General features: G+C 45.2%; 1 protein-coding gene across 5 annotated transcripts in view; it reads left to right on the forward strand.

Annotated features, from left to right (window-relative positions):
• The first annotated feature begins 278 nt into the window (after positions 1 to 278).
• AGK (acylglycerol kinase) overlaps positions 279 to 19,332 on the forward strand; it is a 73,216-nt gene continuing 54,162 nt past the window's right edge. The window contains exons 1-2 of one of the 5 annotated variants that reach the window (XM_044246733.1): positions 279 to 449; positions 4,000 to 4,117. In XM_044246733.1, coding sequence (XP_044102668.1) covers positions 4,017 to 4,117 — 101 coding nt within the window. In that variant the 5' untranslated portion in view covers positions 279 to 449; positions 4,000 to 4,016. Of the gene's footprint in view, positions 450 to 1,230; positions 1,320 to 1,600; positions 1,759 to 3,329; positions 3,873 to 3,999; positions 4,118 to 19,332 lie in introns of those variants that run through there. The other 4 variants (XM_044246731.1, XM_044246732.1, XM_044246734.1 and 1 more) reach the window with 4 other exon arrangements.

The raw sequence follows: 19,332 nt of genomic DNA on the forward strand, positions 1-19,332 counted from the left end.
CTAGCCTTACAGGGACGCAGTTCAGCAACTCATTTTAAAGCAAATGTTCTAAGAGGTTGGGAAAAGAGAAGCGAAAATAACTATCTCCCATACCTTCAACATCACATTTTATAGCTACAAGATGTTTCACGATGATCTTCTCACTTCCCTAATTTACTGACAGAGCCTCGGGAGAGAGGGCGTAGCAAGTTCCCACGATCTAGTGTGGCCCAATGGGGATGAGAAGCTGGCAGAGTATGAATTATTTCGCCAAAACCTCGCTGGATGTTCTCATGGTTCCTAACGCGTACATGGAGTGGACGACAGCAAGGACTCGTGTCTCTATGTAGCAAACGGGGAACTTAGAATCCAAGCTCTCCGGAGGCAGGAACCGTGCGGGGTGTGGTCCCTGAGCGCATCCCCAGGGCCGCACTGCACACTCGGCAAAGCTGGTTGACGGAAGGAAGAAGGTGAGAAAGAGGCGTGGATGGACCGGTTTAGTCCCAACACTAATGGAGGGGGTGGGGGGCAGGCGCTGGTGGGAGGGGGAGGAATTCGAGCTGCTGCCTGGTGGTCAGCGCGGGCCCCCGGCCTCTCGGTAGCTCTCTCGCCTCCGGGATTTACTCACTGCACGTGGCCATGGAGAAATGTAAAGTAAACCAGATCCCATCATTGCCCTGGCTTAATGCCCCCATTCCTGCCCCTCTCCTTGCGTATAACGGGCGAGCTCCTTGCGACCGCGGCGCACCCCCCGGCCCACCTCCCCCGCGTCCCGGCCCGGCGGACTCCTTGGCTTCGCCCACCCGGGCCCCCACCTGCCAAACTGCCTCCGGCTTTAGAGCTTTCGCCCCGGCTGTTCCCTCCCCCAGGCGCTCCCTTCCCCCAGGTCTTTGCAGGCAGGCCCTGCGCCCTCTCCTCCCCATCCGCGGCCCCCGCTCAGAAAGGCTAACTCGGGCCGCCCGACGTAGCGTAGTCCTCTCCCACCCACTCCCTTCAGATCCCGCCGTTCGTGGTGCGCGGGTCTCGCACTTAGGATCGAAACGGGCCCCGTTCATTCACGGTCCGCTTTAGAGCCGGTCCTAAAGCAGTGTCTGCCGTGGTGGCTCCCGCTAAAACGCTGCGGAGCGACACCCGGCCGGGTGAAGGCACGCACCGACGAATCAAGGCGCGGAGGAACAGCGCAGGCGGCCCCCGGGCCGCGACCCCCGCACGCAGCGCCGTCCCCGCGCGTCGGGAAGCGCAGCGGAACCCCCGCGCGGCGGGCGCGGTTTCCCGTCAAAGCGCGGGGGAAGCTTGAGGGTGCGCACAGGAAGGCAGGGCGTTGAGCGGGAGCGGCCCGGGTGAGTGGCGGGGGGCGGCGGCGGAGAGCGGGTCGCGGGCGCCGGGCCGGGCCGAGGGCTCCGGGGTGCGGGACGGAGCTGCGGGAGCCTGCCCGGGGCGCGGCGGCGGCCGGGGGCCGGGCGTGCGGGCCGCGGGAGCCGGCGGGGAGAGGGTGGGAGCCGGGGCCCCGAGGGATGGCGGGGTCCGGGGTGTCACTCCGCGGGTCAGCTGCTCTGGGTTCTGGGACCAGAGCTGTCGCTGCCCTGTGTGACCCTGACTCACTTTTCTTTGCCCTTTGGGCTTTGGCTTCCTCATTTGCAAAACAGGGAGAATCGTTTCTGGTCGACTGACGGCTTCATTCATTCCCGGTGCTTTTCTAGGTTGTGTTTCCTAGAGATGCCTAGACCGCGCCCACCCGGGAGGGGTTCGCCGTCTAGGGAGAGAATCCCCTCCGTCCCGGTGAGGAGGGCCCAGTACGATTAGAATTTGGGCATTGTTACAAACAAACAAAACAACGGGAACAACCAACCCCCTGGCCAACCTGCTTTACAGAGGAGAGATGTTCATTTTGAACATATAAAATTTAGACTTTAACTCAGATTAAGGAAGACGAATTCTCTTGGGTGCTTTAGAAGGAATACGCATTCTTGGCTTATATATTGCGCAATTGCCGTGACAACTTAAATCCAGAAAAATTTACAAAGGGCATTCACCGTTCTTTCAGGTGTGATCTTTTTAGCCAAATGACTTAATCAGACAGGTGTAGTATCCTCATTTTTACTAATGAGTCATGTGCATTCGCAGCCCCATCAGAGGTGATTTGTACAGCCTGCTGAGTTAATCAGAGAGGTGCTGTGTTCTCATTTGACTAACAGGGAAAGACCGGTCGGTAGAGGCTAAGTGACTTACCCAGGCTTTCCCTGTCATAAAGTGACTCTGGAATTCAGGCCTCAGGACCCTTGCACCACTGCTCATTTCACTACACTAATTTGCCTGCATGTTTCCATGTTTTTATGTACGAATCACTATTTTGTGGCCAAAAGGGAGTTCCACTGGATCACGGGTGGATAATCATGGATGAAAACAGACTTTTATCAACTCTCAGATTGCTCTCTAACAGTATTGGTGTTTTCCCCTCTTTCTACCCTTGCCTTAAGTGATTTTTATCTGCAATCAAACTTGACCACCTTCACACTGACGAGTCCCAAATCTGTATCTTCTACCTGGTTTCTCCCAGCTTCAGACCGCTAGATCCAGACCTCCACTGATCATTTGAATATCCACTTGGATATCCTCTGGGCATCTCAAACTCACTCTCTCAACAGCACACGCCACCTTTCTACACAAACGTGTACTACAGATCTAATGATTGAAAACTATTCAGTTAGTCGCCCAAGTACAGCCCTGCCTTGGTTTCTCCTCTCACCTCCGACAAGTGGGCAAGTGAGGTTTATAGCCAAGGAGCAGGCTGGTGGTTGGTGGATAGAAAGTTAGATTTGATGAACGGTGGACAGTTGTGAAGGAATATGTTAGGTTGAGTATGAGGAAATCAAAGTAAACGGGAAACTTAGGAAGGCCTGTTTGTTAGGATTCTCCTTGGCATCCTTTGTCTTCAGAGATGGTGTTCCTTTCTTCTGGGTTTATGGAATATATTTCATAGATGAGGGTTTTATGACCGGTTTCAGGGAAGAAGGGTCAGGTGAGGAGGTCAGAATGACCTTCCTGCTTCTGTCATTTTCTCAGACTCCCTTAGCTTCAAATATTCAATATGCTAAATTGCCATATATTGGGGTAGTATGTCCTGAACCCTATGACATTCACCAGTTGGCTGTTGAATGACTGTTATGTGCTGTATCTTATTTTAAGCACTGGGGATACAGCGGTGACCAGAACAAAGTCCTTACTCTTACAGAGTTGACATTTCAGTGCGATGAGCTCATAAACAAATTAGCAAATAAGGATCATCAAATGATAAGTGCTGTGAAAAAGCAAAACAGAGTAAGGATCTATATTGTCACTTGGTTTTTTAGTAAAGTGTGAATTTACTTTGCTTAACAGGAGTACGTGAGTGTGTCTGTCTCCTTTTATTTTGTCATCAGTGAATATGACCATGTAACCATTTATTAGTTTTAGAGGTGAATGGTACTAATTCTTTGTAATTAGCATGTTTTCAGTTAACTAGAAGTTGAACATTTTCACACAGCCATTTGCATTTGCCCTGTGAATTTTCTGTGCATGTTCTCTGCTTATTTTCCTTTTGAGGAGCTAGTGTTTTCCTTTATTTTGAATAAGCCCTTCAGAGTACTTATTGTTGAGTCCTTTATATGTAATAGACAAATATTCTTTAACAGTGGTATAGTGACTGTAGGGAGAAAGAAAAAGTGGGAAGCCTGGAATTCGCTTCTCTGTACTTCTCTGCTTGCTTTGAATACGTGAGGTTCAGGTGAGCAGAGAGGGAAGCAGTGAGTTTAGGTGGAAACAAGTGAGGAAAGAAGGAAGAAAGACAGGTGGACAGTGAGAAGATGACGTTGATGAGCCTGGAAGGGAGCAGATGGGAAGAGACCAGAGAAGGGGTAAGGAGGAGTAGGAATGAGGGAAGAAAGATAGGACAGGTGCATGGAAGGCAGGTAGGGGGCCTCTACACAGTGAGCCAGTGAGCTGGGGTACTTACTTTTTCTTTTTCTGCCTCTGTTAATCTAGCAAATCCTTAGGAGAAGATGACCGTGTTCTTTAAAACACTTAGAAATCATTGGAAGAAAACGACAGCTGGGATCTGCCTGCTGACATGGGGAGGCCATTGGCTGTATGGAAAGCACTGGTAAGTGACAGCCCCACCCCACCTTCACCTCCAACAACAAAACCACCCAAAAGGGCCTACGGTCAAAATCTTGTCTCTGTAGCACATTGTGGTGTAAAAGAAAATTAAGTGTTAAAGCCATAAAGACACGGGCTTCTTGTAACCAATTCAGGAAAACTATAACTACAGCGGTGCGGTGTCTTTAACACTGGATGACAGTAGATATATAGTAGTGAGATCGGAAGCTGAGGAAATTGAGAAGTCCCCTCCCAGACTCTTAGTAGACAGGGACTGACCCCCTGTGTCTCCATGTGATTTTATTCTTTCAGTTTCTTACTACTGTCTCTTGATCTGTTACCAAGGGTGCTGTTAGACCCTGACTGAATCTGCTTGCTCCAGCCCCTGTGGCTTTTCCAACATTTATCGCATTAGCCTGGGTTAATAGAAATGAGACAAAGACTTTCACACCTTTTGTTTGAATAAGGAATTCAACAGCCATGGGTTTCATTAGCCTCTAGGTATGAAGGGAGAAGAAAGTGCCAGATCTCCCTTCTGGTTTAACATGGTAATGAGATTTAAAGAAAGTTTTTGTGTAAAATTATATAAATAATTATGAGAGCCAATTAAATTTTCATCTTTTGGGGACTAAAGGTGACATCTCAAGTATTTAACAACACTCTGTAATCCATCGAGGTGTCTTAAATGACTGCTTTGTTAAACAGAAAACAGCTTTTTTAAAGAAGTCTCTACAGTGGAAAGGAGATTCATACTGATACTTCTGTAAACTGTCTCAGTTCACCTTTGCGTGGGTCAGAGATAATCTTAGGATGCACCATGGTGTCGAGTTTTTTGGCAGCTGTAGATTAAAGGGAACAGATCCCCCCTCCCCCCTAAGTATTCTCAAGGCTCAGTGCTTGAATTCCATTAGCTAGCATGTAAAGAACAGACTTGAGAAGCTTAACATTTGTAATACATTTAAAAAAAATAGATGGAGGAAATGTTTCGACAAATGGAAAATGAAACATAATGTGTGCCTTTTCTCCCTTTTCTAACCATCCTTGAGTCCTTACATGTCCTGCCACATGGGCACTAGGATGCCCTTTGCGGAAGCCCCAGGCTGTGCCACAGCTCGTGCAAGCAGGCAATGATCCCTGAGGATCTCTGCCGTTTCTGCTGCTGGGTGAAGAATTGAGGCAGTATCCATGTACCCTGTCCAGGATGTCTTGTAGGTGGCCTAGTAATTAGTTAGCTCTGAAACTGCTAGAACCAAAATGCCTTTGGAGTCTCCTTTTGCTCAAAAGGCCTCATTTTGCTCTGTGTCCACCCTTGACAATCAAGGGTGTGTTCAGGATGCAAGCCCTATTGTTCTGTTGCTTTTCCTTTTCTCAAACTTTTCCCTTGTATTCTGTAGTACTATGTGGTCTTTTTGTTTTAAAATTGTAGTAGAAAGCACTTGATTTGTCACCTTGGCCGTTTTTAAGTGTGCAGTCAGTAGTGTTAAGTAGACGCACATTATTGTGCAACAGAGCTCTAGAATTTTTTCGTCTTACAAAACTGAAACTCTCTACCTATTAAACACAGCTCCCCATTTCCTCTCCCCACCCTCAGCCCCTGGCAAGCACCATTCCACTTTCTGTTTCTTTCAGTTTTACTATCGCAGGTACCTCGGATAAGTGGCATCATACAGTGTTTGTCTTCGGTGACAGGCTTATTTTACCTATGATGTTCTTAAGGTTCATTAACATTGCAGCCCATGGCAGGATTTCCTTCTTTTTAAAGGCTGGATCCTGTTTTGTTCTATGCATGGATGTAATCACATTTTCTCTATCCATTCGTTGTTAATCTCTTGGCTATTGTGAGTAATGCTGCTACAGTGAATTTGGGTGTGCAGTTATGTCTCCCAGATCCTGTTGTCAGTTCTTTCGGGTATGTAGTCTGAAGTGGGATTGCTGGGTCACAGGGTGGTTCTCATTTTTTGAGGAAGCCCTACGCTTTTCCATAGTGGCTGCACCATTTTACAATCGCACCAACTGCAGGAGGCTTCCAGTTTCTCCACATCCTTCCCAACACTTGTTATTTTGTTTTTGTTTTGATAGTGGCCATCCTAATGGGCACAGTACAGCATTTTCTGATTTTGATTTGCATTTCCCTAATGATTAGTAATACTGTGCATCTTTTCAAATGTTTAGACATCATTTGTTTATCTTTGGGGAAATGTCTGTTCACATCCTTTGCCTGTCTTTAAAAATCACTTTTCCTGGTTTTTTTTTTTTTGTTGTTGTTGCTAAACTGTAGAGCTTCTTTAGCTCATTATGAGATACATGATTTGCAGATATTTTTCTCCTGTTCCATAGGTTGCCTTTTCACTCTGTTGATGGTGTCCTTTGATGCCCAGAAGCTTTTAAGTTTGATGTAATCCCATTTGTCTATTTCTATTTTTGTTGCCTTTATTTTTGGTGTCCTAAGAAATCACTGCCAAATCCAATGTTACGAAGCTTTCCCCCTGTGTTTTCTTCTGGGGGTTTTATAGTTTTAGGTCTTATATTGAGGTCTTTAATCCATTTTGGCCCTTTCCCCATTACGTTGTTTTGGTGTCCTTGTCTAACATCAGTTGATCATAAATGTAAAGTATTTGTTTATTTACTCACTTGTTCTCTGTTCTTTTGGTCTGTATGTTCGTGCCAACACCACCAGCTTTTAAGCTTTGTAATATGTTTTGGATATTAGGAAGTATGAGGCCTCCAACTTGGTTCCTTTTCAAGATTATTTTGGCTAATTGGTGTCCCTTGTGTTCCATATGAATTTAGGATTTTTTTTTTCTATTTCTGCAAAACATGCCACAGATTTCGATAGGGATTGTGTTAAATCCGTGGCTCATTTGGAGTTGTATGGACCTTTTTGTGATATTAAGTCTTCCAGTCCACAAGCATGCATTTATTGGTGTCTCTACATTTTTTCAGCAGATTTATAGTTTTTAGTGTACAAGTCCTTCACCTTCTTGGGTTAAGTTCATTCCAAAATATTTTATATTTTGGTGCTTTTGTAAATGGGATTATTTTCCCAATTTCCTTTTTTGGCTTGTTCATTGTGAGTGTATAAAAATAATGGATTTTTATGTGCTGATTTTTGTATCCTGCAACTTTCCTAAATTTGTTCCAGTGGTTTGTTGTGTGGAATCTTTAGAGGTCATCTGCAAACAGATAATTTCTATTCTTTTCCAATTTAGATGCTTTGGTTTCTTTGTCTTGCCTAATTGCTCTGGCTAGGACTTCCAAAACCAGAAGTGGTGAGATCTTTGCCTTGTTCCTGATCTTTAAGAAGAAGCTTTGTTTTTCACTGTTGAGTATAGGTTTTCCATATGTGGCCTTTGGCTATGTTCAGCTACTTCCTCTACCCTTGGGGGCTGAGGACCTTATTGTCACTTGCCCCTGTTCCGCTCCTGAAATCTGGAGCTTCGGTGTCCCAGTCCCTCATTTTAGTCTGCCATTATTCGTTTCCTAACCTTAGTTCCCTTTTTCAGTGTCACCAAGACTTCCTGTCCCTTGGGCCCTCCTCCAGTTCCTTCCTAATCTGTCACTCTCTCTACTTTCTTCACTTTTTTCCGATCCCAATTTCTCAATCCAGCACATTGCGCACTTCTCACCTGCACGTTTCACACACCCTCCCAGCCTTCTCGGTCTCTCACTTCTTCTCCTCTACAGTTAAGCCGTTCGAGTTGGTTTTGTCCGTTTCCCAGCCTCCTACTCCTTCTCTCTCCCATCCAGTCTTGGTTAGAATTATTCTCACCAGTTTTATTCCCTGTCCATTTTAATAGCCCAGCTCCAGACCCAGTTGACTGTCCCTGAAGTACTTTTTTCACTGGCTCCTGTTCTTCCTCCTTGATGTGTGGGTGTTTGTCGCTCTCTGGCTCTCTTGGCGTGCCCTTCCCTTCCACTCCTGCCTGAGGGAAGTGGTTCTCGACTTTGCCACAGGCCGTCTTCTCACACTGTGTCCTCTCCCTCTGTAATCTCTCCTCACAGTGCCTGCAGTTTCCAGCTGTAGTAGGCAAATCCCAGGTTCATTACCATTTTGACCTCTTCGGAGCTCCCTACCTACATCTTCAGAGCTCCCTACCTACTTGCCTGCTTCACCAGTGCCTAAAGCTCAGCGACTTGAAAATCAGGATGTTCTTGCCACCCCCACCCTTCTCAGTGATCAGTACCACTCACCGTTTGCTGGCTTCCCAAACTAGAACGTGAACGTCACCCCGTGATTGTCCTTGCTCCTCCTTTCCTACATTCAGGCCTTGCCTTCTAAGTGCGTTTTGCCTCTTCTACGTCTCCGAATGTGTTCAATTTTCTTTTTGCCTGCTGTACTGTCACCACCACCGAAATGTCATCCCTGGCCTGGATTCGTATTAAATGTATCCTAACTGTTCTCTCCTCACAGGTACTCTTGCCTGTTTCTTATCTAATTTCCCCACCCTGCCAGAGTGATCTTTCAAGAAGTGAGGACTGCTTAAAAAAATAAATAAAAAAGAAGTGAGGACTGCTGCTTTTAGACTCAAGCTTACATGACTTGGCCCCAAGTGTATACGTCTCCAGCCTCGCCACATCTACACTTTAGTGTGTAGAATTATCAGGTCACACTCTGGAAGAAGTCTCTTTCCGTGAAGTTCTATTTCAGGGTTCCTTGGAGGGTCTTTACACATGGAGCCCTCCTGGAACACTCTCCTCCACCCTTCTTCCCCAGCCAGCTACCTTTCCTCCAGGTCTCAGACATTCTTTCTTCCCCATGCCCTGCACACACATTTATAATCTTCCTTTCTGTCTCATTGGGCAAGGTCACCATCCTCCTGCCCAAGGCCAGCCCCTCCAGTGCGGATCTAAATCCTGTTCTCTCAGTGGTTAGCCCCTCCCTCCCTTTATCTTTAGTCTCACCCTTCCTGCTTTTCCCTCCTACTTGTCAAACTCCTTGTGGCTTGAACAGGTCCTCTCTCAACTTTGTATTTCCATTTATTCACTGCCCTGTGTCTCTTGTTCCATTTTTGCCATTCTTTTTTTTTTTTTATTTTTTTTTTTTAAGATTTTATTTTATTTATTTGAGAGAGAGAGACCATTTTTGCCATTCTTGAAAGCATACGCCACCTCTGCAGTCTCTCCCTTCACAGAAGAATAAGCTTAGTAAAATTTGATTTCTGTTTCATCATTTGATTGAACCTACTGTTGTCAAGGTCATTAATAGCTTCTTGGTTGTCAAGTTCAGTGGATACTTTTCAATCCATTTCTGTCACATTGATTCTTCTTGACTCTATGTTTTTTAGCTACCTGGAGGTGATTTCTCAATCTGCTTATCCCTTTGATGTTGGACTCTCCTAGGTTCTGATATGCTCATTCCACACCTGGCTGAGGTGATCATAGCCACACTGCTATTTTGAAGTACAGTATCATAAGGGTATCTTAAAAGTCCTTATCTTGCTTCTCTTGACATTGTCTGCAAATAGCGGTCCTGGGGTTATATCATGTGACCAGCCATCAAAATATTCTTTCCAAAAGAGAACTCCGATCATAGCCTCCTTCTGCAGATGACCTGTAATTGACTCTCCAGGGTCTAGAGGACAAAGACCCAATTCTTCAGTCTGGCATAGAGGCCCTTTGTGATTTGGCCCTGGTCTTCCTCTCTAGTCTTTTCCTGGTCCCTTCCTGTCCCACCTCCATTGCCTATCAGCTTGTCCTGTGTTCCAGAAGTCTCTAAAAGAAGGCCTGCTCTGTTATCCTTCTCGTTCCCTTTTCATGTGTTCTTCCCACCTCCCAAACACTTCTACTCTTCTTCACCTGGCCGGTAACTCAAAAAATGTGTCCTAGGGGTGGCATTATTTGATGAAGAGGAAAGAAAAGCAACAACTACTCAACAATGTGTTGAATAATTACTCTTTACCTGGGTCTGGGTTGGTTATTTTCATGCGTGCGGTCTCAGAACCCTGAGCTCATGACCTGAGTCAAATGAAGACACTTAACCAACTGAGCCACCCAGGAGCCCCATATGCCTTCTTTTTTGAAAGGCTTCTTCCTCTCTGCACAGTGGCTTTGAGATTCATCTCTGCTGTTGGATTTATCCGTAGTTCATGCCTTTATATTGCTCAGCAGTATCTACATGATAAGCATATAATAATTGCTAATATCTTAGAGAATTTTAAGTTACTTGTTTTTTATTTCTAAGACGGGTGAAGATAATATCTTACATTATACATTTTAAAAAAACAAATTGTTTTATTATGTGCATTTGACTTTTTTCTTCCCTTTGGAAGGAAAATAGTATCTCCTGATGTAGGATTCACATGAGAATAATAACAATTCCCTGTATTTTCATGTTTATTTTAAGATTTTAATAAGGGTCATGGTTTTTCTAAGGAAAAGTTTTTTTCTGCAACAGAATTGGAAAAGGTTGCACATATTTATTTTTATCTGCCCCATTTTTGGCTGCTGCCTTGAATTTGTCTTTTGACCCAGGTATTATTTATTTGCAGGCTCTTTTCCACGGTTACTGTAAGTTTTCTTCTCCCTTGGGAATTCCTTTCCTTTTTTTTTCCTCCCTTCCCTTCACATTCAAGGGAAGAAAAAACCCTGTGATGCTTTTCCCTCTGCCTCCTTCCCCTGCAGCTGGTTGCAGGCGTCGGCAGGAGCAGCAGGGACTGCTCTCAGGACTCCATAAGGGCAATTGAAGAGGAGGAAATGACCCTGTTTGCTGAAGTAAAGAGAATCTAAGTATTGCTCGTTCCTCTTCAACTGCTCTTCTCGAGCTTTCTGGGCTCCCTGGGGGAGATCCCATTCCCGGCCCTTCAGGTCACCATGCCGACAGGTACCTGCGGTCGTCCTCCCTTGTTTCTCACCCTTTTAGTGGCGAGGAATCTGCTTATAGAAAGCACAGGAGAAAGGAGGCAGGAGGCAGTGGAGTCTAAAGTTGTCTCTGGAGTCAGACAGAACGGATGCATCCTGGCGGCGTGACCGCCGCTCCCTGAACCTCCGCGCTGCCCTGCCCTGTAGAGAGGGCTGAGGACAGCGCCGCCCTGGTTATGGAAGGACCAGGTGGGTAACGGTACAAGCATCGTCCTGATAGACCTAAGGGCTCAATAAATGCTAGTAATTGTGAGTAAATTTGATGCACTATATTTCCAGTACTTAGTTAAAATGAATTACTTCTGGTAACTGGGCAGCGAATGATTCGAGAGACTGCTAGTGAGGAAGGGAAGCAAAGATGTGCCAGATGTTCCAATAGCATCTCAGCCTTATTTATTTTACCTGACACGTGTAACAAGACAGCTTGGAAGGTGCAGTTTGAAGACAGAACATAACCACAAGAGAGACAGGGCGAAGCAGTTCCAGCTAGGTTGGTCTGCACTGTTCTGCATCTAATTTAAGCTCAGATTGTTCCTTTCACTGGAGATCTTGTCTTTGCTTATCCGGGCTCTGGTTTCTCTCCTAGTGATTTTGGTGCATGAGCCTTGGCACAGCATCTCAACAAAGACTCTCGCCTCAGTTAACGGTAGCCCTGCTCTTGCTCCGTTCTGGCTCCTGGCATTCAGCTGAGTCCTTTGGCTCCATGCTCTGGCGCTGGGTCTGCCCCCAACCTTGGCCTGTAACCCCTGGCTCCCTCCTGTGGATTTCTGTGGGGCGTCTAGCTTCCCAGCCAGAATTCCTGATCCTTGGAGATTTTAAAATCCCGTAACCACTATGAATCTCTCAATGTGAAGCTTGCAAAGCAAATACGATACTATAGTGATGATCTTGGGTCATGTGTCCCTAGGTTTTTATTAATATTGGAGTTTCCCCCCTGCCACTGAATGTAGAAACACTCATCTTGGTTATTATACATTGACTTTCATAAGTTGGGTGGGAGCCCACCTTTCAAGGTCTGTGGCCAAAAATTCCTTAGAAGTAAAAGGGGCGGGGGTGGTTCTGTGTTTTCAGTGTCATTCAGTTTTATTGAGAACTTAGTAATGATAATAATCATTAACACTTAATCAGTGCTTGTCATGTACCAGACACAATTCTAAGCACTTTATGTTTATTAACTCATTTTATCATACCAGTGTGAGATTAATAGCCCTGTACAGATGAAGAAACTGAGGGACAGCAAGATTAAGTCATTTCCCTAAGGTCACACAGCTAGTAAGTATTAGAGCAGTGATTCCAAGCCAGGTGGTCCTCATGTTAAGCACTCGCAATGGCTTCTGTGTCTAAGGGAGCACGAGAACAATGAAGAACCCTAAGCTGAGGTTGTCTTCTGCCGTAGGCCCCATAGGGCATAAGACAGGTATTAGAAGGTAATGCTTCAAATCTGGGCTTCTGAGCCAGGCGGGTCTAGGTCCGAGCTTTCTGTTTGTCACTTGCTGGATGTGTGACTTTGGGCAGAGCTTGTTAAACTCCACTTTATTCGTGCCTATAGTATCCGACAGCATTACTGGGACACTTAGGACATATATTCACAGCTCCTGGCACAGATTTAAAAAAGCAGTTACTTTTATTACAGACGTGTGAGGCACTCTGGGCTATGTCCTGTGTGAGGGTACAAAATGAATGTTAGGGGTGACTAAGGAAAAAAAGGATTACTGTCAAGTTTTTTTTATTATGGAAATTTTAATCATATAAAAATTAGAAGAGGATAATCAATCCCCATGTGTCATCACCCAGCTTCAATAAATATCAGCATTTTACTAATCTCATTTCATTTCTCTACTTTTTTTTTTCTGGAATATTTTACATAGATGCCAGAAATTCTAGCTTATATCATTTATAATTCAGTTCCTTATCTTTAATAAGTAAGGACTTAAAAAAATCTTGCCATTGTGATGAATCTAACAAAATTAAGTCTTTCATGTACTCTAATATACAGCCCGTTTATATTTTTACCCGTTATCCCTAGATTCTTTGTTTTATGGTTTTGTTCAAATCAGTATCAAAACAAATTTACACACATGCATTTAGTGCCCGTCTCTTAAGCCTCACAAACTCTAACTCCCTCCTTCTTCCATAGTATTTATAGCATTTGCCCTGGAGAATTTCTCATACTCAAGATTTGGTGGATAACTTACACTGGTCAGTGCTGTGCAGAGTCCTGTAGCCTGAGGCGAGAAGAAAAATCAGTGCTCCTGGTTCTTCTTCAGTTAAAACTGTGATGTTTTGTTCATTGTGGGTATTTGCATTCATTTGATTTTTAAAATTATTGTATTAAAATATTTGTCCCCATTGTGGTTTTTTTGGCCTAAATTTTGCACCTGAGGCAGATGCATCCCTCTCCTCACTGTAGCCTGGTCCTGAGTTGTTTAATCTGTTCCTGTGTCTTGGAAACTGGTGATCAGAGCCAGATGCTAAAGCTTTGCTATCTGAAGTGTGCACTGTGGCCCCGCAACACAGTTACTCCTGGGAATGGATCAGAAATGCAGCATCTCAGGCCCTACCCCACACCTGCTGAGTCCAAATGGACACTTAACCAGTTCCGCAGGGGATTTGTGTGTATACTGAAGTTGGAGGAGCCCTGCTCCAGAGGCATAATTGGATTCAGGTTTAATTTTTTGGTACGAGAATGCCTCATACATGTGTTATAGATTTAAAAAAATATATATTTTGTTTAGAGAGAGAGCTTGCAAGTGGGCTGGGGGACGGGCAAAGGGAGAGGGAGAGATTGAATCTCAAGAGACTCTCTGCCCAGTGCAGAGGCCAATGCAGGACTCAATCTTATGACCCTGAGACCATGACTTGAGCCGGAATCCACAGATACTTAACCAACTGCATCACCCAGGTGCTCCATGTGTTGTGGATTTCTTATGGTATCAAGTCAGAAAGTGCGCAGAATTGAGTTGTTCTGTTTTGGGGGATATTAAGGTCGATGGGTGCATTTAGAGGCGATTGGCTTGGCCCACCCATCACGAAGTTGATACAGTCGCTTCTGAGAGTTACTGGAGCCACGCGGTTAAGAGGAGGAGCGAGCATATGGGTTAGAATGTTGACTTTACCCCTGCCAGCAATGCACCATGGCTGGGCTTCAGTTCTCTGTACACTGGAGATGCTCGGAAACCATCTCCTCAGGTTGTTGTGCTGATTTTTCTTAGAAAAGGGCCAGCCACAAAGAACGCACTCCATCAGAAGCAGCCCTTCTTTTCTCTTTTGGCTTTGCATCCTTGTGGGAGAAGGCATCCTAACTAGGATGTGTTTGGAGTTGGGCCTTCAGCGAGTGCGACCGTGTGCTAGCTGATGCAGAGGCAGGAGATGGAAATGCCCAGTGTATTTTTGGAGACTGGCAAAGAGTTTGACTTCACTAGAGACTCCAGTCTCTAGGTTTTTTTTTTTTCAGTAGCATGGGAGGAAAAGCCCGGTTCCGGAAGTCTTTGTGTAGGCAGTTTGTAGCATTTGGTGAGCAGTGGTGACTCGGTGACGACGTTTAAGGAGAGGAGCGGGTCATGAGCAAAGTTGGGCTCAGGAAGCGTAGTGCAGCCCCCCTGGGCAAGAGACCCTGGAGCGGAGGGCGTGGGAAGGCTGCAGGCGTGTGTGTGCGCACTTTGATAGTGTACATACAAGCTGAGAGAGGCCAGACCAGAGTGGTGGCATTGGGAATGGAAAACAAAATGGGAGCAGTGAGGCTTTACTGTGTGAGTGATACGTGGGCATGAGTTCTGTAGGCAGATAGACGTGTGTGGTTTGCATTTCACTACTTAGTAGCTATGCGACCTTTATCAAGCCCCTTAAAGTCCTTAAGCTCTGCATTTTGGTCTCATTCTGGGGTAGTGGGGTCTGGGGTAATGAGGTCTGCTTAGCAGGTGAGGTGTGAGGATGAAGTGAGCTGATGCATGTCCTAGTGCCTGGTCCCGTGCCTGGCTCCTGGCTTCCCACTGTAAGTGCTTGCTGTTACCAGCATCAGATAGCGGACTGGCTGGTTGGTTGAAGGAGAGGAAGAGAAGCCATTTTTTGGTTTCAAGACCAGGAGAATTGGTGATACAGAAAGAGGCAAGTCGCCTGGGAGAATTGGTTTGAGGAGGTATTATTCTATTCCCTTTTAGCTCTGTCGGGTTTGAGACCCTGACAGCATATCCAGGGGGAAATGTGTTGGATTCCAGGAATAAATTATGCATGAGCCACACTTGACTGGACCCGTATTATTTCTTTTGGTACAGATTATGGTTTCAGTAATGTCTCGGGCTTCATCTTTCAGTATCTTGGGGGTTCTGACAAAGCAGATGTTTTACCTTGACATCAGTTCGGATTAGCCTCTGACTTTGCAGTTGGTGGTCTAGGCAGGACTGGTTCAGCACCGGGGGAAGGAAGGGAGGGCTTTTCCCCTCACAGCTTTTCCTCATTTCACATTCTGTTGTGGTTTTAAGGAAACAGTTCGTATTGCTTTTCAGCCATTTCACGGTTCTCCCTCTCTTCTCTCTCTGCACAAGCTGATGCTAAAGTTTGGGGTATTAATAGGTGCTATTTAAAGAAGCTCATTTATGGGCAATTAAATAACATGCCTGTCAGCTCAGATTTGATAGGGAATGGGGAACTTTTTTTTTTAAAGTGCAGTGAAGTTTAATTATATTCCCTTTCCTTTTAGCTCTTTTGTCATTTTATTTAGAAAACGGATTTTTTTTTTTTTTTTTAAAGAACCTGTATTCTTTCCCATATGTTGATGGTGGAGGGTAGGGTAGGGAGGACTGAGCTGAAAGGGCAGGAGGCGTATCTAAATTTTGTTGATTTCACATACTTTTCAGGGCTGTTTCTGTGAGTGGTATTAGCTTCTCCAGGCTGTGCTGAGAGAACTGTCCACTAACACTCAGGTAGTGCATGTCGTGGAACAGCAGAAACACTGACCGTAGGAGCTGGCTAGTTTATGATTTGCTAGGTCAAAAGGTCTGCCCTGTATCCTAGAGCCCAGAGTAAATACCCCTCTATGCCCGTGGTTTATAGAAAACACCCGGTAGGCCTGGAGGGAAAGAAGGGACTCCCCCTTGTGTTTTCTTCTCGAATAGCTGATGTAACCTCTGTGCAATCTGTTTTTTGTCTTCCCTTTATCTGCCTAAGTAGAGGAGAGTACCTTGTGTGTAATTTATAAGAATAGCTATTTTCTCTAGATTTTTAATTTCAGTGAATTATCCATTCTCGTTCACTGTGGACTCGAGGGACTGATGCCCTCCCTCCCTCCTTCTTTTCCTGTTTTAGTAAATACAGTTTTTTGGAAAATGCCCTTGGCTTGCTTTATATTATTACTGAAAATGTTAAAAAAAGAAAAAAAATGTTGATCCTTATATATTGTTGAATATACCACCAAGTAAAGAAATCCATCCAGGGGTACACTGACCTCAAGATTCCTGACGTAAGTGTGGTGTACTTTTCACTAGCCCAGACTGAAACGGTGCCATACATTTGTCTTTTACATTTGATGGTCGACTGAACTTGTTTTTCCTTTGCTAAACTTCCCCAGCAGCAACAGGGCTGACAGATTTTAATGCCAGTGATTGCTCATCTGACTCCTTCTTTTCTCCCTGTATGTACTCTAAGGGGCATTGAAATGAAGACAGTCACCACTTAATATATGGTTATCAGTAGGATTTCTTCTTGACCTTTGATACTTTCCTGACATTATGGAACTTCTTTATCTCATTGTGGTTGGGAGAGGTAAGAAGATACAAATTTCTGAAGTAGCAGGTAGCACATCATGTGGAGGCCTGGAGAACAAGAAGGAATGTCATCCTCTGCTTGAGTGGAAAGACCAGACCAGACGGCCCTAAAATCCTCTTCAAAGTCATCAATGTCTTTATTGTTCTCCTGGGGTTTGTGACCTAGCACTCTAACAATTTACTTGTCTCGACTGAGCATTCTTCAGGCCCAGAATATTCAGCATGTTCTGCAGCAGGCTGCATGTCTCCTTGCTTGGTGACAGATCCTTGTCTCGGGCAGAGATGAGCAGTATCATCCCATGTGTGGTACTTCTCACAGCGGCAGCCTTCATGTGTTTGGGTGGGGAGCTGGGCTGTGGGGTGGGAGGGGGCGATGTTTACTTGGCAAAGGTCCCCCACTCTGCACACAAGAGAATCTCTTCTCTAAGGTTATTTTCTGTCTGTGCTTCCGTTTCCACTCCATCCGGGTTCTTAACACAGACAATCCTTGGGCAGTGCCACTGGCAATATCATGATTAATTATTCTAGGAAGCTCAGAGAAGTTGAAGTAGTTGTTATAAACATCTAAGCTTGAAACCTGCTTTGTGGAAAACAGAAACTGGGTTTGCGTGCACCAAGGGAAAAGCCAGTGGTAGAAATTGCTGTCCAATTTGCCTCTAGACTGTAGAAGGAAATATCTTTTTTGGGAAATAGGATGGATCAATATGATATTTTTTTCTTTCCATGTCAAGTTGTTATTGAAATAACAACTTATCTTATTTTGCAGTCCTAAAGTAATAAATAAAACCTTTATGGCTCAGAATAAATTGTGAGCATCCCATTTCCTGTGGTAGCAGGCACGTTCATGTTCTTCCAAAGCCTCAGGCAGAGTGACATCAGCAAATTTTTTAAATTTTCCAATCCAGAAGCTTCTGGTTTCTGTCTATCAAAGAACCTGCGTTTTAGTGCTAAGCAAATCTTCAGGGACCTTTTTTGATGTAACTGTTTTAAATTGTGTTAAACTTCAATTCTCTTGGGAGGCAGCATGATGTAGCATGATGTAGCATGATGTAGCACATAGGCTTGGAATTTATATACAGTAGTTTGGGCTTTTTTGTTTGTTTGTTTGTTTTTGGTAAAAGGGTCTTAGGTTCACTTTCAGATTCTTGCCCCATAAGCAGTCTAGAATTTCTCTGATACCAGACTCAGCTACTGGGACAGTTCTTGTGGGGCTTCCTGGTATACCAAAAGGAGTTCCTCATTCAGCTTTTAGATGGTTCTAGTTCCATTACCCTGTCCCCTGAACACGCGCTCACACGCGTGCACACTTGCACAGCCATGTGTCTTGATCTGTCAGGTGTCCGTGACTGTTCTACGTCTTCATCCTCTGCTGCACCACAGCAGTTTCTCCTCTTGCCCTTTGGTGGTGATCACAGTGAGCAACTACCCAGGCAATCTGTTGGCTTGAGAATGCCAAGTACTCCCATGAAGAATCACCTTCAGTTTTCCCCTACAGGACAAAGCCTGCCTGTGAGCCCTGTGAGTCAGTCTTTCCTGTTCAAACATTTGCCACTTACTTATTAAAGTTATTTATTAAGTGCTGTTTATCTGCAAGAGTCTGTGCTATGTGCTGTGGAAGAGAAAATGGTGAACTGTCCATGAATTCAAGGCAGTTGTATTGATGGAAAAGAAGACAAGCAGTTCTGTCTGTGGGGGGGCAAAGGGGTGGGTGGTGTTGTGCTTGGCCGTCTAGTTTTTAAAAGGGAGAGAAGGTAAAATGATCAAATCCCTGCAGGGGTAAAGCTCATTGTGTGCTCTAGGAGGAGGAAAACGCACAGCTTGCTGAGAGTGGAGGCAGCATCAAGAGCCTGATGGGGATAAGGAAGTGGTTCTTAACCTCTTGCCTCAGTTGTCCATCACGTTTTTCTTTTCCTTTATTTTTTTAAAAAAATAAAGTAACCTCTGCATCCAGCGTGAGGCTCGAATTCACAGCCCCAGGATCAAGGGTCGAGCCAGCCAGGGACCCCTCTGCACATTCTTCCTTTGGTTTTCAAGTGAGGCTCAGTGTCCCTGTAGTTGAGATTCACCTGGCGTTCTCTGTCCTCTGTCGCAGGGCTCAGGGCCTCTCTTCCTGCGCTTCTCGCCTCCTCGTGTAGACGATCTGTTCCACTCTCAGCACTATTACCACGTGTGTCTTTAATCGAGATCAGTGTCTGCAATCTCAGATGTGTTTCTAGCTGTCCCCTGAACCCCTCCACCTGCACTGGCCGCTATCCCAGATCCGCAGATCCAGAATGAACTCTAGCTTCCAGCCTCCCAAACCAGTACCTACTGCTGCCGTCCATCTCTCAGTAAAAATATGTGGACACTGCCCTCGACCCCCTCAGTCCCCACGGACCAGTCGTTAAGTTTGCTCCCTAAATATCAGCTATCCCTGTGCTCTCCTCAGTTCTGGTTCCAGGGCTCATCATGTGCTCATCGCTGACCAGTGTTCCTGGAGAACCCACCCTGCTCCCTAGATCCAGACTTGCCTTGATATGGACTTCACGCTGCAACCAGAATGATCCTTCTAACATGTAAATCTGGTCACCTCACTTATCTTCCTGAAACCCTCTCATGGCTT

Source organism: Neovison vison, chromosome 4 (assembly GCF_020171115.1).
Source record: "Neovison vison isolate M4711 chromosome 4, ASM_NN_V1, whole genome shotgun sequence".
NCBI lineage: Eukaryota > Metazoa > Chordata > Mammalia > Carnivora > Mustelidae > Neogale > Neogale vison.